Source organism: Psittacula echo, assembly GCF_963264785.1.
Source record: "Psittacula echo genome assembly, chromosome: Z".
In the NCBI taxonomy this organism is placed as follows: Eukaryota; Metazoa; Chordata; class Aves; order Psittaciformes; family Psittacidae; genus Psittacula; species Psittacula echo.
Window position 1 is genome coordinate 11,714,730 of NC_137742.1, and position 24,762 is coordinate 11,739,491.

Sequence of the window (24,762 nt, forward strand, 5' to 3'; positions counted from 1 at the left end):
TCCTTTTTGACTTGAGGACACTCCAATATTTGGGTGGATAAAAACGTACCTGCTTGAGGGCAACCTCTCGTGCCTTCCTTAGAAATCTGAGTGCCACTTCGTTTTGATGCAAAGCTCAATCTGTGATGTGTCCTGTTGGTGATGCTGCTGTGGTGCCTCTGTGCTACTGCGAGCTGCCAGGTACTTCAGTGAAGCACAGGTGCCCTCTAGTGCATCCCTGAACTGGTACTGCTGAAAAGCATCCTGAGCTTTGTGAGATGCCCCTTTCCCTGGAATGCCATCCATCTGCATGCTAAGTGTGTGCTTTTATTAAATCCTAGTAATAAAATTTGACCCTGTATTGGTGACCTAGTGATCTCACATTTATTATGGACCTCCTCTGTCACCAGTGAGAAATGAAAGAATGTCAGAGCAGCCATGCAGGGCCTGACCTAAGGTTCATCTTGTCCCATGTCTGACAGCAACCCAGAATGGGGATGTCAACTTCATTGCATATTCCTCTGATTTGCAACGATTTATAACTCAGGAACTTCCAGAACAAGAGGGAGTATCTTTAGCAACACTCAGTAGATTTTTCTTCTGTGGATGTCAGCTGCCTTTTGAATGCATTCAGGTCAGTTGTGTTGTAGCAAACACCACAGGAATTCAGCACCCTAATTGTGCACTGCCTGAAGAAATATCTTATTTGCTCTGAGCAAACAAGCCCTATGTTGTGAAACCAGTTGCAGGCAGGTTTATTTGGAGAAATTGAATGATTACTCCTCATTCATTTACTTTGTGCCACTTGGCCTTAGAGACCTTGCCTTCTTGCATGGCTTTTGGGCTGCAGAGTCCTAGTCTGCATGATGGTATTTAGTACAGGACAACTTTGTGCCCTTATCTCATTTTCTTTTAAAGTTCAGCTATCTTGGTTTGAGTCAATGGACAAACAGGTTCTTTTGGAGTTGATAGGGCATTATAGAAATGCTTTCCAATCTCTATTCCTACAAACACTTTAATATTAATTCTTCTTTTTGGGACTGCTGGTGGCCATTGGGCTGATGCCTGAAAAAGAACGAACTACTGCTGCATTTGGATCTCTGAGTATAATAATTTGGAACCCATTGCTGTGCTGCTGAAATTGCTCATCAACAGACTTCTCACCACTTTGACAAACAGTCAGTGCTGTGAGATCCAGCAGTTCTTGTTTTCACAGTCATGATTAACTCAGTGAGTTGGCAGTTTGTTGATGGTAAGACTAACCACCTTTCAGGATCGCTTGTGCTTTTTAAATAGCACAGATTGGAAGATAGCCATGACTGAAGTCTGCAGATTGTCACCTTCCGTGTAATGAACTGGTCATTAATCTTTACCAAGTCCAGGCAGGGGCTGTCTGGTGGCTCTGTTTACACAGATTGCAGCACTTTTGCCACTTCCTTTGTTATCAGACTTTTTTCTCATAGTGAAGACTGTTCTCATTATTTCGGTCAGTTGTCCCAAGTTTCTTACATCTCTGTGTAATATGAGACAAAGGAGAAAAACAAAACAAACCCACTGGCATTCCTCTAGGGAACGCTTTGATGCTGTAACAAACAGCTTTGTAAAAAGTCAAAGCTAGTTAATTGAAATATGTCTCTGTTCTCTAATTAGTATTAAATGAGATGAAAAACTCTTCACTTTGGATGTACAGTGGATCACAGGAGAGTTTGTAAGTGTTGGCTGGGCAAACATTGTGTTACTGCCCTGCTGGGCATGCTAATTACCTAAGCACTTCAATCTCCTACTGCAGCCTTGCTGTGAGGCAGTGTGAGTTTTGAACTATTGAAGCGGTGCTCAAGTGTCTAAACATAAACAGGCTTACAAAGTGCTGAGCTTCTCATCCCAATGACATTGTGGTGTGGAGAACTGGATCTTTTAGCTGTCTAATATGAGGTTTTAACACTTGAGAATAGGACCTCTGCTTGTAGTACGACAGATCTTACTTTAACCAGATGTGCACATTTAACAGCTGATTTTGGCATAAAAAAAAAAAAAAAAGGGATGCTTCTAGAAGTGTATTTCAATATGGATATTAAGGAGAATGTTTAATGCTTTACTACCAGGGATGTTTTCTCTGATGTGTGGCATGTTGTACTCTGAAAGCTGTTTCTCGAAGTTACCATTTACGAGTCATCATTTATTTTCTTACTACTCTGTGTTCCCCTTTTTTTTTCTCTCTTTTTTTCTCCTTTAGTATTCCTTTCAGGAGGAAGTCCAGAAGAAGCCGTTGCCCAGTGCTGCCTCCCAGTGTTGTAAGTTAGACCGCATTTCTTCTGAACAGTTTTGTCTTTCAGTGTATTTTATTTCCTTCTCTGGTTAGTTATCAAACGATGGTATCAAAACATCTGAACAATATTTTCTTGTTGAAAACACGCAAATCTATGTGAAGCCAATAGCTTTTGTCAGTCATAAAAAACTGTGCCCCTCAAAATGTTGGTCAAAGGCTTCTGATGCTAGAAAGTGAAATCTGGCCTTGAGTCTTCAATCTGTGTTCAAGTGTGCAACAGAAAGTCAAAACCTGTTTAAAGTCACCCAGATTGTCGGAATTTTGAAATACTGATGCAAGTAAGAAAACGCCGATTTTTTTTTTTTTTTTTTTAAATCTAATTTAAGTTAGACTATGTTCTCTTTGTACATCATGTGTTGAATATTATTTTCATGACATTTTAAGAGAAGGAAAATAGATGGTGGCATACTGCCTGTAGTCCTTTAAAATGCACCAGAGGCTTGTGTACTTGATGCCTGATTTCTTTGCTATTACTTCTAAATGCTGTGATGATGGATGAAAAATATTTTTACTAATTTCTGCTTATCTCATCTTGCATTTTTTTTTTTATGCTTCTGAAAACATGGATGAAAAAAAAACCTAGGATATACTGTATCTGATGGTCTGCAAAATTAGATTCCTGAAACACTGCTTTTAACATACAGTAGATGAAAACTCAGTGATGTCTGTTGTGAATGTTTTATCTTCTTTTAGCATAACATTAATAAAATTCACGTCTCATAATTTAAACAAATCCTTTATCCTCTACTTCAAATCCTATGAGATGTGCATACTCCACTTTGCAGGCTGTTTATCCATTAGACTGATTATAGGATCTCTACAAAACAATTAACATTAGGAAATGTTAATTACTGTTTACCTTTTTGAGTAGAATTAATTTTTCTGTATAGTGTTATGTTATCCAGAAACACTTCAACAAAACATGGACATGAACCAGTTGCCTAGAATCAGCAACGTGTTGTGTAGCTGGAAAGTTATGTGCAAAGTTATGTGAAAGTACTCTGACAGTGGTACCCCAGCTAACACCAAATGTGTCCTCCCTTTTTAAAAAAGGTATATGTAAAGAATAAAGCACTTTTTTGTTTGCTTGTGCTTAAGTAGTCGGAAAGGTACAATTGATTTGTAAAGCCTACAAGTAAGAAGTGTTGTTAGAGAAACTAGTATTTTGCTAAATTGTAATAGTGTAGTATGGAGAATACCTGTTGTCAAAAGCAGAATGGTTTGATATGAAGTGTCCAAGAAATGAATGTATAATTTGCTGAAATGAGTGCATGCCTCGGGCTTTGCTTTGGTTCAAGAGGCTGGTTTCATTGACTCTTCAAGGTATTGAGATGTATGAGTAAAATAGGAGGAATGCTTCTGTGTCGGGAAGGTATCTGCACCTGCGTCCACAGCATTGTGCTTTCCATCCTCAAACTCTTGTAGCTGGTTTCTTCTTTGGAGCACAAGCTCAGCTCTTTCCCATAGACATAGTGAAGAGTAGAACCACAGTTGCCCTTTTTTTGTTGCCTGTTAACAGCCTGTATCTTGATAGAAGGTGACCTTTTAAAATAATTAATTGAAGGCCCCTGGTTTGAACAATTAGTATCGTGTAAGAATTAATTTAATCATTCATGGGATTAAAACACTCATTAGAATTGATGTTTAACATTCCATAGCAGTATGTGGTTAATGTATTTGAGAATTTTCTAGTAATTCAATAAAGTTTGTGGCACTGCATGTACTTTTCCTTGTCTACTGCCTGCAAGTATCCAACATCTATAAACATCTAATTATTTACATAGACAAATATAAAATAGACATTTAATGTAGAAATATTTGTGAAAAATGAACTTTGCCTGCATCAATCTGTGCAGAAGATTGCCTGAATGTAGCATGGTCCTATGGAATTCAAGAACACAACCCAGATTGCATTGATTGCATCTCTGTTAAAAGCTGAGCTGACCTTTGTGTATGATGGCAGGAGCGAGCTCAAACCCCTTTTGAGTAGGGGAAGGGTGGGTGTCCTTCCTTAACCTAAAATACAATAAGTGTGTGTTCATACTTACCATGTGGGCAAATAATTGATAGATATATTTTCAGATATAATAAAAATATTCTTGAGGGTATTTGTAGCACTAACTCAGTTTTCCATTATGATGAGATGTGATCTCTGGGAGCACAGGACACTATCAACTGGACAACAGATTAAGTATCTAGAAGGAGTAAAAGACCTCATCAGTGTCAGTAGTTTTTGCCCCACAAGAATATCTTCCCTAATCCTGAAAAATAAAAAGTTATCTTAAAACCTGATGTGCTATAGGGCAGAAGTGCAGCAAAATGCTTCATACGGTGTACATGCCACTGGTGTCCTACTTAGCCCTCTTGCAGCCCTTAGAAGAATCTTCTGCCTTCTTCACTCTACTAGAGGAAATCCTACTCCAACAGGCAAAGTCAGGTTCATTAAATAAGGCAATACATGTCCCTTATATCTTAAAATTGGATTATACTTCTGGCCTGTTCTGCTTCTGTACTTTCCACACATCTGTTCCGTTTCCCAAACCCCCTTTTTCGCATGGTTGTTTCCCCATTTCCTGCATAGATGCAATTTGTTCTGTTTATCTCTGCTGAGTAGAGAGAGGAAGGACAGAGAGGGGTGTGATAGAAGAGAGCTGGGCCGTGTTTGAAAGCCAGCATCTGATCTGTGAGGGTGGGTTTTCGTCTCTGGTCTTGTGTAGGCTGCTGCCTTGGCATTATGCCACAGGAAATCTCAGCCCAGATGAGGTGTTCTAATTTTTTATGGAGATTATGGAGCTTTCAGCCCACTTTCACAGTCTCAGATGCTGCTTTGTTCATAGATGAGTCTGACCCATGATTTCTGAGGTAATGCAGGATTTGGGCTTCCTACCTACTCTTAAATGAAGCAGGTGGCTCTGTTTTTGTACATGAAGTCTCTTCTAAGCCCTACTGATTTTAGCGTTTCCTGTCTCTTACTTCATCATATTTAGCCATTTTATTTTTACCTCCCCAACTTGTGTACTTCCCTATATATTTCTTTTGCCCCAGAAAGATCACATTCTTCTGATTTTGGTGATCCCAAGCAACAAGCAAAGCACAGTAGTGCCCATGAATCCAGTTTTGTTTGTATTTCTATTAAATGTAATTGTAATTCTTAATTTCCTGATACCTCATTGTTGGATAACTGCAGCATCCTTATATGACCTTTTACTCACAACCTGAAATTGAATGTAAATGAAAGAAAGAAAGCAAGCTCACTACCCTGGAACTCTGGAGAGGAGACCTTGGCCCCTCCAGGGATTGGCATGGTAAAGTACCATGGGACAAAGCCCTGCAGGGATGAGGAGCCTGAGAAAGCTGGTTAACATTAAAGGATCACTTCCTCCAAGCTCAGGAGCGATTGTCCCAACAAAAGGGAAGTCAGGCAAAAACTCCCGGAGGCCTGTGTGGGTGAAAAAGGGGCTGCTGGACAAACTGCAGCACCAAAAGGAAGCCTGCAGAGGGTGGAAGCAAGGACGGGTATCCTGGCAGGAGCACAGAGAGATTGTCAGAGCTGCCAAGGATGAGGTTAGGAAAGCTGAAGCCCCGACAGGGTTAAATCTGGCCATGGAGATCAAGGACAGCAAGAAAAGCTTCTATGGGTATGTTGGTGATAAAAGGAAGACTTGGGAAAATGTGGGCCCTCTCCAAATGGAAACGGGAGACCTGGTTACCCAGGACATGGAGAAGGCTGAGGTACTCAATGACTTGTTTGCCTCAGCCTTCACTGGCAAGAGCTCCAGGCAGACTGCCCCAGTCACAGAAGGCAAAGGCAGAGACAGGGAGAATGAAGAGCCCCTGCTGTAGGAGAAGATCAAGTTTGAGACCATCTAAAGGAGCTGCAGGTTCTCAAGTGTGTGGGACTTGATGAGCTGCATCCATGGGCCTGAGGGAACTGGTGGGTGAAGTGCCCAGGCTGCTCTCCATCGTGTCTGAGAAGTGTGGCAGCCCAGTGAGGTTTCACTGACTGGAAAGGGGGAAGGAAACAAGGAAGACCTGGGGAACTACAGGTTAGTTGGTCTCACCTCAGTTCCCAAAAAGGTCATGAAGCAGATCCTCCTGGAATCTGTGCAAAGGCACATGAACAATAAGGGGGTGATTGGTGATGGCCAACATTGCTTCACTAAGGGCAAATTATGCCTGACAAGTTTGGTGGCCTTCTGTGATGGGGTGGCAGTGTTGGTGGATAAGGGAAGAGTGGCTGACGTCATCTGTCTGGACTTGTGCAAAGCATCTGACACTGTCCTGCATGACGTCCTTCTCTCTAAACTGGAAAGACATGGATTTGATGAATGTACCACTCGGTGTATAAGGAATTGGCTGGATGGTCAAAGTTGCAGTCAACAGCTTGATGTCCAAGTAGGGACCAGCGACAAGTGGCATTCCTCAGGGGTCGGTGTTGTGAGTGGCACTGTTCAATATCTTTTTGGTGACATGGACAGTGGGATTGGTGCACCCTCAGCAAGTCTGCTGATTTGCTGATGACACCAAGCTGTGTGGTGTAGTGGGCACACTGGGGGACAGGGATGCCATCCAGAGGGACCTTGACACACTTGAGAGGTGGGCCATTGCCAACCTCATGAAGTTCAAGAAGGCCAAGTGCAAGCTCCTGCACCTGGGTCAGGCAATCCCAAAAGCAAATACAGGCTGGGCAGAGAATGAATTGAGAGCAGCCTGGAGAAGGACTTTGGAGTGTTGGTTGGTAGAAATCTGGACGTGAGCTGGCAGTGTGCATTCACAGCCCAGAAAGCCAACTGCATCCTAGACTGCATCAAAAGGAGTGTGATCAGCAAGTCAAAGGAGGGGATTCTGTCCCTCTATTCTGCTCATGTGAGACCCCACCTGGAGCACTGTGTGCAGCTCTGGGTTCCCCAACACAGGAGGTATGTTGAGCTGTTGGAGCAAGTCTAGAGGAGGGTCACAAAGATCCTCTGAGGGCTGGAGCACCTATCCTGTGGAGGTAGGCTGAGAGAGCTGGGCTTGTTCAGCCTGAAGAGGAAAAGACTCCAGGGAGACCTTAAAGCAGCTTCCAGTGCCTAAAAGGGGCAACAAGAAACGTGGAGAGAGACTTCCTACAAGGACATGTAGTGACAGGGCAAGGGGGAATGGCTTTAACCTGACAGAGGGAAGATTTAAGATTAGACATTAGGAAGAAGCTGCTCACTATGAGGGTTCTGAGGCGCTGGCACAGGGTGCCCAGAGAAGCTGTGGCTGCCCCATCCCTGGCAGTGTTCAAGGCCAGGTTGGACACAGGGGCTTGGAGCAACCTGCTCTAGTGGAAGGTGTCCCTGCCTGTGGCCGGGGTTGGAACTGGATGAGCTTTAAGGCCCCTTCTGACGCAACCATTCTTTGATTCTGTGACACAATTTTGTTGTCTGGAAATTCACTTTAAATTAAGGAGATAAAAAACCCCAAAACAAACCCAAAAAACCATGATTACTTTGGCATTTACTGAGTCAGTAAGTTCAAAGACATTTATTGTGGTATTTTCCTTGAATGCTGAAGATCATTTCTGGCATAAAAGAACATAAAAGTCCATTATAATCCATAAGTGAGTCACACTGTCAGTATTTAAGATGCATCACTGACTTGGAGGAGACAGCGTGCAAAGTGGGTTGAGAAGGGTATTCTTCATCTTTGTGGAAAAGATTTGGCAGTCTTAGTTAATGCCAACTACTGTAAATAGTGCCCTGTACCTTTCGTCAGGCAGTTTAAAATCTGGAAGACAACAGGTTTGCTCAGTATGTTTCTCAGGAAAGATAACCTGAGTGCTACTGAATCAGTCAGTTGTGTTTATTCTCTTTGATTGATATTCTTTCTGAGAATGCTTTGCCCTCTCTTCTCTGCATAGGTTTTCATTTGCACTTTGTTGAGTCTGGTGTTGCTCTTTTCACAGTAAGAGCCTGACGGACCACAGTTCACCATAGTTCTGTCTTGCATGTCCTTCGCTCTGTGAAATTCCTGTCTATTACTGCTGTCAGGGATTTTTTATTATTCTTTTTATTACGGGTTTTGTTGGATTTCTTTTCTTCCAGAAGAAGTTAAATTTGTTGATTGGCTCTGGCTTCTGAGTTCATGCAACAAAGAAAGAACTTTTATGGTACAGTGGTATAACAGCAAAAAGAACCAAAGCCAGCCTGTGCTTGGTCTGCCAGCAGATCAGAGAGAAAGGAGCAAGACATTTCCTCCAGGAGAATAAGAAGGAACCCTAAGTGCTATCTGGAACATGTGTATGTGCACATGCATGCAGGAAAAAGATGCTGCAGCTTTGCTGTAGATACATAAGCAGTCTTTTAAAGACTTAAAACCTGGCAGAATGTTTAATACATATTATAGGAATGGGTCTTGTTTCATACCAGATCAGTCTGTTGCTTTGACCCTTCTTTTTCACTAATATTTGAAGAGCTCTCTTTCTGCAAAATATGTAAGGCAAAATTCAGTTAATATCTACGCATGCATTGCTATTTCAAAAGTGCCAAAGGCTGGATTTGAGAGGTTTCATTCCTGATGACCATTAGTTCTCTTTTTAAGAGATCCATTGCCACTGATGCATCAGAGTGCTTGTATGTTCCTCTTCATAGGCTGACTTTAATGCTGAGATTATGGTGTTTTCCGTGGCACTGATGAGGAACTTTGTTAAAAAGCCAGATGACTGCCTTCACTGCCCCCAGCTCCCCAGCAAGCACTGAAAGCATCCACAGTGATTTTGTGCTTAGGATGCTGCACTGTGCGTGTGGACATAGCATCTTTATGCTGCTGTTAGTGTGTGCTTGGGTAGGGGCTATCAAACCCTGCTGCTCAGATTCCCTCGTCACAGATGGTATGGCTGTGGGATAGAGCAGCAGCACTGAGATCTGGGTAGGTTGTGGGTCCAAGACACCTGAGTAAAGCTCTTGCTTACAGAGCTTGGTTGTCAGGATATGCCTTGCAGCCTGAATGAAGTCATAGCCAACCAGGGTTACACGTGCACTCCTTTGAACATGCCACCTTATGCTGTTGTTTATTTCTGTGAATTATTCTAGACAAAAATAATGTTGCCTGCCACCCACCAGTGCTGAACTGAGCAAACTGACCCTATGGCAGCAAATGTGCTGAAATTACGTCCTATTAAGAGATTATTTTCTTTTCCCTCTGTGGTAACAATATATACAAAAATGATCTGCTATACTAGATCAATGCTAGGTAGCATCAAAATGCTTTTAAGCAAGCCACAACTTGACCTTCTTAATTGTTCATAGAGATACATGATCTTTAATGATGCAGTGGCAAGCAGCGTATTGGCTGTGATTGCTGGGCGGTGATAATTGCTCTCTTTGTTCTTGAGATGTATGCTATACTTCTAGCTGTTCTTTTTTGATGGTTACCAGCCTGCTTTTGCACTTAGAAACAAGAGAAGTAGCAGCTACCTACAGTATCTCTAGACTGGGCCAGCAAGGAAGAGGTCAGTGATTATTTTACCCTTCTCAAGGGTCGGTGACACTAAAAATCCTGCTGCAGTTATTGGAAAAGCTGTGATCCAGTAAAACTACTCGCCACAGTGCAAACAGTAACCTTACAACAGTCCTCAAAAAACCCCACAGTGTAAGTGTAATTCAAAACAGGACACATGAATGACCTCTTTTTAAAAAGAAGGAGACTAAGCTGGGTAGAAGAAAAGCTACTCTTGTCTGTACAAGTGAAACCATTGTATAAGCTGTTTTGTGGTAGTTTGCTGAAGGGCTGGGAAAGCAAGCTCCTTGGCCTTTCTGCTTCTGGTTAACTGGCAGCTCCTGTTCTTCTTTGTTTAGGATAAATTCCATCTGAGAGACTTGCTTTCTTGTGGCTTTGCATCACTGACTGCCTGGGCTGGCTGAAGGCAAGATAGGTTTGCTCAGAGGAACACAGTCAAGGTCTTCCTTTAAAATGTCTGCCTGCATTTTTAGGATAAAGCTTCTACCGCAGGACTGGATGTGTCTGAGGAAAAGTACTCAGCAAATGGAAGTTGAAAATAAAAGTATTAGAAGATTAAGCAGTAACAAGGTTTGACTTGCTGCTGAACTCTACAGACTCTACGGAAAACAATCTGTGGTTTTGCTGCTCATCCTCTAAATGTCCTTTGTTAATTGTTTTCAGGAGTACATGCTATATTCTGAAAGGTGTTGACAAGGAAATAAAGCTTTGGCTTTTAAATAAGCCCCAGACCTAAAGCTCTTTCCTACTGAAATGCTGAACACTGCTAATAGCGACCTGTGTCTCTATAAGCGATGATCAAAAAAACTAAATGGCTCAGTTAATCACTCTAGCTTTCATAATTTGTTTAGTCTTCTTTGTGAATGCTTGTTTTTTTTCCTGGTTAGGATTTTTTTTAAGGACCCTGAACCTTTATTATTCATCCTTTAATGTCATAGCAATAACAGAAAATTAATTTTAATTTTGTTACCACAATGGAATATAACCTTTAAAAAAGTTAAAGATTTTTAACTGATAGAAAAAGTATTGCTCAACTTTATGCACAAGACATAAATAGGTGTTCTTGAGCAATGAGGCTTATACGTAAAGTCCAAGATTGAAAATCAGAAGGGAAAAAGACACCAAAACTTTTATCTCAGCTGCTGTAGAACACTATGTTCCTCTTTGCTATTGCACGTACATGTAATGTGAGGTGATCCACTGTAGTGCAAAATTGTGTCTCATGAGGAGTATATAAACCTTTCGTTGGTTCTTGTGTTTACATCTGTTAGCCAAATAGCCTATGTGACTCAGTAACCCAGAAATTTGTAAGATGAGACAGCTGTGTTAGGTACTAGTGCAGTGATATAAATGTTCCCATTTTCCCATTGTAGATAAAACTAAGTGGCACTTTGCCTGATTGTTTTTAATTAATGACTTGCAAGAGCTTGTGATAACTTAGTGGATACTCTTGATGGTTTGATGGTGATCCAAACCCTGCTTAAATTCTCAGCTCTCGATCTGATTTTGTTCAGCCATAGTAAAGGTGGCCAGAAGGGTCATTTCATTTAGTGAAATAAAAGTACTCTGATACTGTGCTGTAGTGCCTGTTCTTATCTCTGTAAGGTCCTTTTAGCTCATTTCCCTCTTGTGCTTTCTTATCTACTGAAGAGGTCTTAGCCCTCTTCTATGGTGCTCCAAGACTCAACTGGAAATGGTGTTTCTTGTTATGAAACACTCTTGGTCATGCTGCTTACTAAAATCTTGGCTTCGTTCTAAAAAGCTATTCTACATTTGTTTTGTATTTTAGAAGCTTATTCCACTAAAATACCACATGTTTAATTTTGGGACCTGTACTTCCAGTGTAATGGAAGAATGTACATTTTTATGGAGTCTGGGATCTGTGAGCTCTGTGTTGAGGGTCTTAGTGGGAAGAAAAGGAGGTTTATTAAACCTAGAAGAAAGAACTGATCAGGATCTTCCCAGCTCTGTTTGCATTCTATAAACAGTAATTTATCAGCACCAAATACAGTCTGATTTCCTGATCTCAGTTTACTTTTATAAACTTGTTTAGATGCCCATGTCTTTCCTCAGCATGGGATATAACAGGAGGATTAAATAATTCACCAGCATGACTTTAAGCAGTGGACAGCAGTAAATGATAATGTCCTGATGAGGAAGTATCTTATCTATCTTAGTGGATCCAGCCACTCTCAGAGACATGTAAACAGAACAAAATGGCATGCAGGCAGCCTAATTTGACTGCATTAAAAACTTGGAATATTCTGCTTTTCTACAGTGTCCCTGCTGATCAAGGCTTGACAGTGCGAAGTGGGGAGGAGGAGTTCCTCCTTGGATAGTTGCATAATTGAGACACAGAGCGAGCATATGTTATGTTCAGCTAACTGTGGGAACTTAGATGTGCTTTATAAAATGTGTTAACGACAAGAATGTTGTAGCTTCCAAGGCACCAGGCTGCTGGCATCGCTTAGTCCTTAATTGGAGGTTTATATGAAACCTCATTTTTTGAGTACTGAAACTTATGAATACAAAATAATGTGATAACCAAGACACACGCTGTTGGGTATTTAAAAGCACACGGAGTAACTAGTCTGACTTGTCTGTATCATCTATTCCAGTGTTAGTGTATGTTGTGGTTTTGTGTTTTTAGAATTACCACTTTCCATGTTCTATCTGTCTGGACTTCTTGGTGTTTTCAAGTTCTTACAGGCTTAAATTTGTTCCTAAAGGTGATCTGGAAAGGATGTTTTCTTAACAAATTGGGGTCACGTGCATTATTTTTGTGGAGCAGAAAAACAACTTGAAAAGGCTAAAAAGAAGTTCTGTTTTCATTAACCTTCAAAATATCAAGACTGTCAGCCCAGGTCTTCTGCAGTGATGCTGAAGGACTGAGATATATGCTGTTAGCTCCTGAATCTTAAATGAAGTAGCATATGTGTTGACTCTTTAATAAATCCATCTTTTATCCAGAATGTTAGATGCTGAAGTGAAGTGGGTGTTAGTAAAAACAAACAAAAGCAGAGTTTTGAGATTCTGGCTGAAAATCCCTTTGTGTTACTGCATGTCTTTCTGTTTGCTTCTGCAGCATTACCTTCCTAGTTTCTGTCTAGTTGTAGCCAAGACCCAACTTCTCAATGTAAGGAAACTTGCAGGGTCAGGTGCTGGTGTCTAAAGGCAGCTGCTCTTCTCTCCACCCGTAGACTGTCATTTATCTTAGGCATGGAAACCACAGTCTCTAATCTGCTTTTGAAAGTTTGTGGGGTTTTCCTGCAGTTCATAAGGAACTTGTAGCTGTAAGGTAGACAGGTAAGTAGCTGGCTCAGGGATATTGCTGTCAGTTTAAGGACTCTTGTCTATTGGAGGTGGTAATGTTTCTTCCAGAAGGACAGATCTTGTATCTGCGAGGCTTGATTTAGCTTTTGGTGGCTTTCTCCTTGTTGCAGTTTGAAACTGTGGGTAATGCCAACCATCAGGCCATTTGCTGTCAAGGAAAAAAGGGCAATGAGAGGTTGAGGTGGTTTCAGGGGTCAGGCTCCCTGTTTTCCCTTAAACAGCCACTCATTCCTTCTGTGTGGATTAGAGTGGTTTGTGCAGAGACTGTCAGTCCTGGGAGTTCTGTCTTTGGGAAAAGGTGCAGGACAGGTATGCTCCATTTCCTCCATAGTTTTTCTGGTCTGCATACTGATTTTGGAAATTTACAGAATCTTCTGATATTTCTTCCTCAGTTGCTTTGAGATGTTACATGTGCATTCATTTGTGACTAATGGCATGGGTTTAACTAGCAGGTTATCTGAGTGCAACATCGTTGTGCCACTGCAGTTACTCTGGGTCATTAATAGTAATCAGGGCTGCAAATGCCTGAATGGTGGCTTCCTTTGCCTCTCACTGTTTACCTTAGGTAGGAACCTTTTGATGGAAGGAGGTGCTGAGGTTGCTATCCCCTGTGTTACTTGATTGAGATTTTCAGGAATGACATACACATAAGCTGTTTTTTGACTTACACATTAACAGGAAATTGTCTTCTTTTTAACATGCACTATTTATTAGAGCAAATTAAAGCTCATTGCAGAGTTCTGTCAACGACTTGCTCTTTTTCCTCAGCTCTTTCTCCATGTCTGTCTCTGATGCTCTTGCTCTTCTTGCCTTTTGTTTCAATACCCTTTCTCATTTTCTTCTGGTTGTCTCCCCATCTCATCTCTCTTTGCCACATGTGTTTTGCCTTGTTTTCTTTGCCAGGTTGGTGGCATGTTCCTCTTTCTCATCTCCTTTTCCCCTGAAGAACACTCAGGCCTCTGTCAAAGCTGATCACTAGGCAATCCATGGATTTTTATTGTAAAAACCGAGCCTGAGATGAGAGCCTGGAGTATAGGGACACTGAAGTACTGACATGTATCTGGGGACCTGCATTGCTTTGTGAACCTTTTATGTCTGAGAAGAAAAGAGCAACCTGGTTGTGGCTCTGATGCACCATTATTTCCCACATAGGGAGAGCAGGTTAAAACCTGGTTTGCTTTTTTTGTTTACGATTTTTTTTTTCCTTAGAGTAGTCCACATCTGTGCCTATTTTTATTTTTCCTGCCAACCTTTTCTTCCCCAACAGAGTTGAAACAGCAGGAGGGCCCTTCTGCAGTACATGTACATAAGGGACTAACCCCTTGGGAAGCCAAGTTACTCACCAGGACCAGTTATTGCTTATTTAAATACTGCTCTGGTGGTGACTTTTTAAGACAAAATTTTTTTTTCCTTTTTTTTTTTTGTCCCAAAAATCTTCTTTGCAATTTTATCTAAAAGCAAGAAGTCCATTCTAACTTTGTGACTTTTGTTAACAAGGGCAGGGAAAGGGGTTTGTTGAATCTTCTGAGCTCACTGCTTGTAGCTACAGATGATGCTGGTAGCCAGGACAGAAAGCTCTCCCTTGTTGCATGTGAAGGATTTGTTTATTGCCTGCTTTGCATACACATCAACACTCCTGTATATAAACTCACTTTTTGAAGTGTTTTTACAGACCATTTTCTAGATATACTGGTTCTGAAGCTTTTCTTGGAGTTCCAAGTTGTGTGCATGCCTCCAAAGTATTTTGAGGGTCGTATGTAGTAGTTTGTTGCGTTCATCATACTATGACCTTGGGGAGACAACATGGTTATTGATAAGTAATAACTTGGCTTTCTTATCAACTTGTAGTTTAGCTTTAGCATAAATTTGTTGTTACCTTCAATTCTAACATAGTGAGATTTGCTTACGGATAGTTTTTCATGCTGTATTACTGGTGTGGTGCTTTTAGGTTAACTTTGTTCTGGAAAGGGAGCAGAAGTGGAAACATGAAGCAACTTTGGACATGACCTGCACAGTTTAGCCTAGAATTGGATACTGCTCTGAATTGAACTGAACTAGGGAATAACAGTGTTTTAACTGCTCTTGCTTAGTGTGTTGATAAGTGTTTTGTCTACTTGTGTGAATAAATGCATGATTGCTTAAGAATTCCTAGAGTTTATAGTGATATAAATATTCAGAATGTCTTATAAACAAACTGGACAGATACGAGTAAGCCTCCAAATAAATTTAATGTTGTATTTATAAAGCAAAAATCATCACATGTTTTCAAACTTGCAATCTGTAAGGCATTTTAAATACATGCAAAGTATGCTTGTGGTTTGTTTTTTCTAAGCTTTTTTCCCCCATTCCTATTCTTTGCTGCCGTTTGTGTTACATGCAGGCAACTGGAGTTATTTCGGATGGGGAGAGCAGCTGAGTACGTAACAGTTTGATTTCTTGCAAGTTTTCTGATCCTATAGTGATGCAGCATGCTCTGATGTAAGGAAAGTGGATATATTCATGCATATAGAAAATCTGTTCCATTATATTTTCTTTCACTGAACCTTCATATTTGTGTACGGATGGTTGGTCATTTCTTCACTGTTCAGCTTTGTTTTGGCCATGTGTTAAATCAGTTGTTTGTGCCTTCTACTGGAATTTGAGGATAAGATGGCAGAATTGGACTATTTTTCCTTTAATCAACAAAGTTGATTCTATTTTTATGCTTGTATACATCTTTTGTGTTGGCCTTCATATCCATATAAGCCCAAATCAGTGTTTGGAATAACTGAAAACCGTAAGTGAATCAGTAGTAATCGTTTTACCAAGATGCAAGGGTAAGCAGGAAGTGATCACAGGAATTCCAAATACTACAACTAAGAGTAAATCTGAAAGCAGAATTTCAGTTTCAGAATCTGAAAGTAAAATCTAGAAGCCTATTCTAGACCAGTGAGAGAGTACCATGGCAAAAGTGATAGGGGTTTGATTTAGCTAGTGCTTACCAGCCTTGGAAAGGTAAAACTCAGACACCACAGCAGTCTGTGATCTGCAGAGCTAATGCCTGCACCTAAAGACTGGTGTGATAATTTTTGCAGAGGCCACAAATTTTTTGTTAATTTTCCCAGAAAAATGTGCACGAAACGGGTTCACTTTGTTGGAAGTCCTACAGGTTCCAACAGGCAAGGCTTCTGTTCAAGATACAGTGCTTGGGTTCTACTGCCTATGGACCTGCAAAGATCGATCAGTCAATCTTAAAAACAAAGGTATCTGTTTCCTGTGTCAAAACCAAGAGTGAGGTTTCACACAGGGTTTGACATGAGGAATATGCTGAGCATGCAAAGAGTGATCACTGTGACTGCTGCCAGCGGTAGGAGATTCTGCTGGTGCTTTTCTATTTTGGAGACAATGACACTCTTACTGCAGCCAAGTAACTTAAGTTTAATGTCCAGCTGATGCTACAGTGCATTTCACACATGGACCTGTTCTGCATTTTTGAAGTCTTCCACCAGTGACTTCCCAATTTCTCCTCCCACAACATGTTTTGTTCTCCTTGTTCCCCTGTCTTTGATCAAACCACATGTTCTTTGGGCATTGACATTGTTGACCCAGCTTCTCATGCTGTCATTGTTGGTTGTCTCAATTGTGCGGGTGTGATAACTGAGAACTAACTGAAGTTTTGTATAGTACTAAAACAAAGATCAGTGTCTTAAATAGCTTTCTTCTATTCTCAAATTTTGTGTGTTTGAAGGGGAATTGGGGTGCTTAGGCATTGGTCAGTCAGAGATTTAGGAGGGTTGTGCAGAGGTTATTTCTCCTGTTTATCTGTGGTGCTGGCGTATGGTGTTTTTGTTTTAAATGTTACGTGTATTCATGGAGCTCCCTCCCTACCTCTACTTCGTCTGTTCTGTGCTGTCCTCCTTGAAATCATGTTAGTATACTGATAAGCAGGCCTCTGCCTGTGCTGATGATGTTTATTAGTGACCTCCATTAGCTTGACAGTGTAATAAAAAATATATTTCTAATTGTAAACTTAAAACAGCAACTGAGAAGGAAGCAGCAGAAACAGCATGTTGGTAGACGGAAAATTTTACTGGTGAAAGCTTCTTGCAAGAGGAGTGCTGAGCCTTACTAGTTGGGAAGAGGGGGCTTTAGAAGAGGGACAGCTGTCCTTAGGTTGTCCTCCTGATGAATGAAAACCTCATGATTATATTTAAGGAAAGGGAAAGACTTAAAGAAGTAGGGTATATGTTCTTTGTACTTCAAGCCATCAGTCCAGCTGTTGACTTTCAGCAGCAGAAAGTATTTTCAAGCGGGGAAAAAAGCGTTATGAAAGCTCTTAAACTGAAGACTGGATATTGCTAATTTGCTGTCCAAAAATTATGCAGATTTCTAATGTATTTTTAACTGATGAGGGCAATAGGATGGACTAATGAAGTGTAAAGGTGCATTTAAATAATTTCTGTGAATTTTTATGGTAGATATGGAAGATTTTAATATGCATTTTGATTATAAGATTTCAGAAAGTGCACATGATTGTCAGAAGTGACCAGTGGTTGGGTAGACAATGGAGTTTTTGGGTCTGAGACATAAGAAGAAAAGTCATTGGCAACTATTACGAAAAGCAGTTTAAATGGATGAGGGGTGAGGCAGGTGTGTTGCAAAGACCCTGGTGTGGAGCTGCCAGAGGTCTCTTCTGGACTTAAAGTGGAAATCATAGTTTCAGTTAGTACACTTCTTCTCTTCTACTATTACACAAATAGACAAGAGCTGTGGAAAGCTCGGTGACTTGTTTTAGAGAAGTAGCGGGGATTTTGGGATACAGAACCTTACATGAACTTCCTTCTTCCTGAGTGCCTGAGTGTGCTGCACTTAGTGCTTTTGTCCAAGTTTTTGCTTGCTTTTGTGGAGGATAAAGCTTAGGGACTGGACCCCAGCTCCCATGGCTGATGATACATCACATCTAGAAAAGCAGGAGGCAATTTTAGCAGATTTCAGCCTTGAGAAGAGCTCCTGCTGTGCATTGGGACCTTAAACCAACAAAACCAGTTCTGAAAATGCATTCATCCAGCCATCTGTGATAATTTTGCAGTTAGCTTTCCTTCCTGTCCTGAAGCTTGATGTAAAGAAAGTTGCCAGAGGTTAAATGTGGCCAGTAGAACTAGTGTGACAGGACTGTGCAAAGTGGTTTTGAGGTTAGTGTATTAAAAGCTCCATGTGTTCTGCCCTGCAGCAGTGGTGTAATCAATTCTGGAGGCAGGACTGGGAAGGAATAACGTGGTTTCCAGGAGGCAGTTTGCTTCAGAGAAGCTATGTCCTTTCTTGATTTATCCCTGCGCTTTGTAAAATCCTACTGTGTGATGTGACTGTCCAATGGGTTTTCTTCTTAAGCTGCCTATATGCATGAATATTCAATTATTAAATACAAACAGCATGCTTCTGCCCTGCCCCTTCAGCCTTACCCACCACTCTCTACACAGTGGGTCCAGTGACAAAGAAACTGTTTTCATCCCTTGGGAGCTCTTTGGTATATGTGAAACTTCTCAGACTGGGATAAACCAATTATTGACTTTTTATGTTTATTGTTACGTACATTCTTATTAATTAACTGATATTCAAAGGCTGAGGCTAAGCTGCAATTTTCCTTATGGGAGACTTGGTGTATCATCTGTTTGAAGAAGATAATGCTTGAATTTGACACACTGCAATGTGTGTTGTTAGGGTTATTTTGCTGAAACATGGGCTGTAATAATGCCTAACCCCTCCTTTTGAAGGGATGCTGCATCCCAAAGCTGCTTCTGCAAGCTCTTGTCAGTCTCTTGCTTAAATAAATTTTAAGTGTCAAGTATGTTGATGAATGGGATCGTCGCCATATGCAGGAATTTCACAGTATACTTTCCTGCAAAGGTAATGTGTGCTGTAAGCCACATACGGGCCAGGTTTTGGTGCCTTTAATCAGGCTGAGCTATGTCTTGATTTGTGAATGCTTCTGTTAAAGTGAGATTGCTCATGAAGTAGGTGAAATTCAGTGTGAATCAGAGTTTCTGTTTGGGCTTTATTTATGAGTCAGTTGAGGATTTCTGCCTGGTATTAACATCTGTGGATGCTATAGGTGCATATATCAGAGAAACTTGTTCCTACCTCATCGGCATTTGTGGTAACTGGAGCCTTTCATCCTTTAAACATGTCATCAGGGGTGCATTCTGTGTTGAGACCTCTAAGAGACTTCCTCATGCTAAACACCAGTAAGAACTGGAGAAATTCTTTATAAAGAATGACACCTTGTATAAACATATATGCTGTAAATGTTTGATTAGCATTTAAGCTAATCTGCTATCATAAGGTCCTTTCCAACCCTAACCATTCTGTGATTCTATGATTCTATTTTTACATGTTGCTTAGAGATTCTGTGCTTCGTATGGGAAACCTTCATTTGATAGTGCAGAGGCTAACAAATCCAGATAGTGCTTCTGCAACAGTCTAATTAGGGAATTTGAAGTCTCTTGAGCCTATCAACTGGGCATAGTTGCTGACCCAGAGGAGCTGTTTCCTGCTTCCTCATAACCATAATTGTATAAGTCTTTGCACACCCTGATATTGAGTTTAGCCCAGTGTTAGTGAGTTACTGCATTCACTGGTTTTCTGACCCAGATAATTGTTTTACAGATTTTTATTCGTTATTGCAGTGTTGTGGTGAGATAAATTGTTTCTCCCTAAATCTGTTGGTCTGGTGTCTTCTGCCAGATCTAGAACCTGGAACTCATCAGGGCTAATTTAAGCTCCTGTAAGTTCTTATAATGACTGTGCGGCCACAGCTGAAGTACTTTAAATCATACAGAGTTATTTAGGCTTTACCTTAAATGAGAGTTACATCTGATGGGAAGAAAAAATCAGACAAGCTCCGAAGTGAGGCATTAGAAGGCGCTTTGAAACAGTATTTCTGTCCAAATAAAAGCAATTATTGCGACTTGGACAGTAATCACTCAAGTGTTCAGCAGTGACATTGCTCAGGTGAGTAATAGCTCATTGTCCTTCTGAAGATGGCTTGTACCTTGTGATCTACAAATAGATCTGTCCTGGATCCACAGGAAATTTGGTGGTCCTTTGGCACATCAAATAATTTTTGTGTAGCACATCTTGAGTGTTTTTTCTATGTGCTGAACTGTATTTAAATTGAGGGACATTGTGCTTTTAATACAGCTGAATAAAGCAGTATATGATTGCTATTCATTTATATTCAATTGACTAGAGACTGACAAGAACTCCGCAGCATTTAAACTACTAAAAAGCAGGAGGCTTAACTCCATTTTCAGTATGGACAATCAAATTGAATTGATTGTGATTAAGGGGGTAGAGCCAGGCTTTTTCAAGTGGTTTGTGTTTCGCAGACATTTTCTGCTGGAGTTGTTTTCCACTCTCCATCCGCTTCAGGGCACTGATAGAATCTTAGTTGGGAAGGAACTTAGGATATCACTAAGAACAATTCTACCTTGGATTAAAAACATCAAAATTGAATTGGAGGTTTGGGAAGTGCCAGTAGAAGAGAGGTGTTTCCTGGTGCTGGTTTCCATCTGCTTGGAATTTCTGCAGTTAAATTCAGGTTTCTTTAAGGATCTGGCATGAAACCAGCACTTTCACTTTATTGTGCAGCCTGTGGTGAATTGCTGTGTAGGACACACACCATTGAATAACTTACCAGAGGGGGCTTTAATTTGATTGTCCTTTTTACACAGGCTTTTGGTGGCGGAGAGAGTGAATAATGGCTGATCCTTATTTCGCTTTGTTTCAAGCATGTTAATGGTGCACTCTGCTGCCTTATGGTGTGTGTATTTCACTTTAAGCTTGCAAAGATAACCTTGCATCCTGCACAGCCAAACACCAATATTGCATTTTTGATACCTTTCCTCACTGTAACTGTGCATTCTCTTTTCCTGAAGGGTTAGCAAGCAGAAGTGTTTCTGCAGGGAGAGGGACTCATTGGAAAGGAGCTTTTTTCCTTTGTGAAGGTTGTCATTAGTCTTTCACTACTAAATTTAAGCTAATGTACCTCTGCATGTGTTAAATGTAGCAATTTTCCTATGTAAGAAGTAGCATAATCAGTTACAAGCAGAGCTACTTTCCCAGTTCTGATTTTCCTACTGAGTGCTTTTCATTAGTTTCTCTTAACTTAAACTAATAATTAAAGAAAAACCCCAAAAACTTAAAAAAAGGAGGCACTAAACAAAAATAAATAAATCCAGAAGCCCAAAGTACTGGCTAAGGATGTTAAGAAGAGCTACTATTACAGATTAAAGGTTTTAAAGTTCTAGGAAAATGCTCCTTTCCATAAAGGAATATTGTGGGTTGATTTTTTTTCCACCCAACATATAAATGTTGATTTTGGCAGCAGCAAAGAACCTAACATTTTGGGTGTTTGGGGTACTTGTTTTAAATAAAAATGTCTTAATCTACTTATTAGGAATGACAAATGAGAGATAACTTCCGATGATAGGAAGTGGGAAGGAAGTGTATGGAGGTGATCACTGGAATTCCTTGGCACATCCTTGAGAGAACTGGAGATTATAACCAGCTACCAGATGGAGACACATCCATAGCAGAAATAGGGGGTTTTGTCATTCTTTAAACTAAAAAAAGCCCACTAAAAACTAAGCGGGCTTCAGTGTCCCAAGCAAGGTAACTTGAGGGAGCCATGCCCTTAACTGCTTTTGTTTCTTAGCCTTTGAAGATGCTGACAGCGCTGTGGATGATCGAGATAGTGACTACCGCAGTGAGACAAGTAACAGCATTCCACCTCCGTACCACACAACTGTGCAGCCCAATGCCTCTGTGCACCAGTTCACTGTGCCGTCACGCCTGCAGCAGCAAGGGGTCTTGCGGGAAACCTGTGCTGACTCCTTACAGAACTATGATCTGGATTATCAGGAGCACGTGGCCATCAGGTAGGTGCTGTCTTCTGGGTGGCTCTTCTTTTCCCATCGATTTTTGCCATAGCAGAGCCTGAAGGTGCGATGCTAGCAGAGGAGGGTGGTTCAAGGGCTCTGAAAGGAAGTTGTTACATGTTTTGTTAACACTGTGAACTAGGGAAATCCCTTTACGAAATGTGTTGCTCCAGATCTGACAGCTCAGTGAAGTCCCTTTTAAAGATGTGCTCAACTAAGCTCATTTAGTCTTGGTCATACTTTCACCTCACCTTTGGAAGCCCAGAGGACTGGGTAATTGGTTGCTCTGGTACCGCTGCATGGGTATGCCTCCCAAGCCAGTTAAACACAGTATAGCAGAGTTATCCTATTAGGAGTTTCTAAATGTGAGGCAGATTTGTCTTTTGTTCTGGATTGGCTCCTATTCTTCTATTAGCTCTGCCAAAGCAGCATATTCAAGAAGAAAGTCTGTAACTAATTATTTTATTATTTTTTTATTTCCTTACCTAGTTACCATCTAGAACTGTTGAATAGTGGTGTTTTTTTCTCTTTTTGTTTCCTTTGAGCTGTATGAAAGATAGTTTACTTGCTTTAAATTAGCTTTTTGACCATACATCTGTAGTTTTACAACTGCTTATATCATCTTTAAGTATTAAGCGTTACAGCACTAACTTACCAAGATCAATGGCTGTGAGCTAGAGCTGGTTGTGCTGGGAACTGTGGAAACTTTACAAAACCATTGTTCCAAATAAAGAGTTAGTTAAGTGTAAGGGGAAAGCAGAAGACCTTAAAAGGTCCTGGTTGGCTTGATAATAATGGGTGAGTAGAACCTGCCATGCTGCTGCTTCTGCCTTTGATGTGGAAGGAAGAGGCAGTTGCTTAAACACTATCACAGTTAGAGATGCAGGACTGATTTGTTTTGCCATATCCCCCTTGGTAAGAATGATCTAGTTTCCTGAAGCTTGAACCTGTGTTCAGTTGTCCTCATGGGTGCTTGACTGGGGCTAAGTTTTACTATTTTTGCCTTATGGTCTTTAATGGTAAAAGCTGAAGTTCAATGGTAACACTTAAAGTTGTTACTGTTATTGAGATTTCAAGAAGCAGAGCAAATGTGCCAACAAAATGCATTTACTGCAGTGTAGCATGTCATTCTTAGCGGTTTTTTCCTAGTCCATTAAGTATCCTATATGGGCACATTATTCCCTTTCCCATGCTATTCTGTTCTGCTGGTGTGCAGTGGTGAAATTGCTGAATATCTTACTGAGAGCCTGGGAAGCTGAGCTGAAGCTTTTTGTTCATGGAAGAGCCAAGCCCAACAGCGGTATTGGGGAAGCTAATGATGGCTGGGTGTTTTGACAGTTATGTGACTTCTTGGTGTTGACAATACAAATAATCTTTCATGGCTCACCTTGCTTGGAGTCAGGGGGTGAACTTTTAACTCTAAGTAATGCATAAATATGTTTGTAGGACCTTCCAAAGAGGCACGTATGGTTTGAATTGTTAGAGAATACTAAGACGCAACATGCTTGGATTTGTTGTGGGTTTTTTTCTGATTTTTCTGATTTCCTGGAAGTATTGACATGAAAGGATCTGGACTGATAAAATTTACTTAAAAACTATGAGCTCTGTAGTCTGCTCTGGTCTAAAATTACTTTCACTCCAGGAAGGCAAGTCCTAGATGGTGATTCTATGAGCATTCCTGTTCCCATGTGCGTTTTCCACATGCCCAGCAAGATTTTCTGCCACATCCTTAATCTTAAAACTTAGAAAATGAAAATAAGCCTTCCAGAGAAGCTACGTGGGATTCTCTTTCTTATCAGAAATGTATTTCTAATGAGAGCTGGCTGAAAAGAAGCATGTGGGAGGATCTTAAATATTTTCAAAACACTCAGTACTGCACAACCAAATTGTGTTTGCCTTTCTCTCCTAGCAGCTCTAAGTGCTGTGGACCAGGCAGGACTTGATGAAATCAGTGATCCTGGCAGGCTGCAGTTGGTAATTGCTGAGGAAATGACAGCTCGTAGGAGGCTGTCCTGGGCAAACCAAGAGGAAACAGACAAGGTTCTGCTAGAACCTTTCTTGAATTGGACAAAAAGTTGACTTATGCCGAAATGCTTCAATTGAAACTGGGTGTACTAAACATGGGTTGTTTTTTTTTTTTGTTAAAACATTTGAGTTTGGCTGGAAAAGTTCTGATCGTTATTAGCTGCTACATATGATTGTGTTCTTTTGGTAGAAGTGCGTATATTTTATTCCCCCCTCTCCTAAGGATAACAACCATTTTTCTTATTTATCCCTGGAGTATGCTTTGCTGCCAACAGCCAGTTTGGTTTTGGAATAGCAGACATCTTCCCCTTGGATTTTTTGTTTTAAAGCACTAACTTTTCTTTGCAATGTTAATTTTGTGTAACCATGTGTCCTCCATGTCTCCCTGCTCTTGCTCTATGTACTTCCAAGGCGATATGATAGCATAGATTCCACTGTGAGTGGCCGAACTGACCTAGAGTCCACATCTGAGTCTAGTCAAATGACAAGCCGCCAGTGTTCGATAGGAAGCAGGCGCTCTCTAGATCGGTCTGATAGGTGGGTTAACCTCTTTGCAGCCTGTGTGCCTGTCTCCTTGCTGTTGCTGTTGTGAAGTGATCTTGTGATACGTTTCAGCTGATACTCAACTTGCTGTTTGCCTTGGCTCTGTTTCAGATCTGTGGTAGTTTAATGCCAGGCTGATGTTGTCATCTTTTTCTC

General features: G+C 40.8%; 1 protein-coding gene across 1 annotated transcript in view; it reads left to right on the forward strand.

Annotated features, from left to right (window-relative positions):
- LOC308231703 (protein unc-13 homolog B-like) overlaps positions 1-24,762 on the forward strand; it is a gene marked incomplete at both ends in the record, with an annotated part of 214,278 nt that overhangs the window by 45,507 nt on the left and 144,009 nt on the right. The window contains 3 exons of the mRNA XM_080637365.1: positions 2,213-2,270; positions 21,816-22,038; positions 24,475-24,600. Of these exons, the coding sequence (XP_080493491.1) occupies positions 2,213-2,270; positions 21,816-22,038; positions 24,475-24,600 (407 nt within the window). The remainder of the gene's footprint in view (positions 1-2,212; positions 2,271-21,815; positions 22,039-24,474; positions 24,601-24,762) is intronic.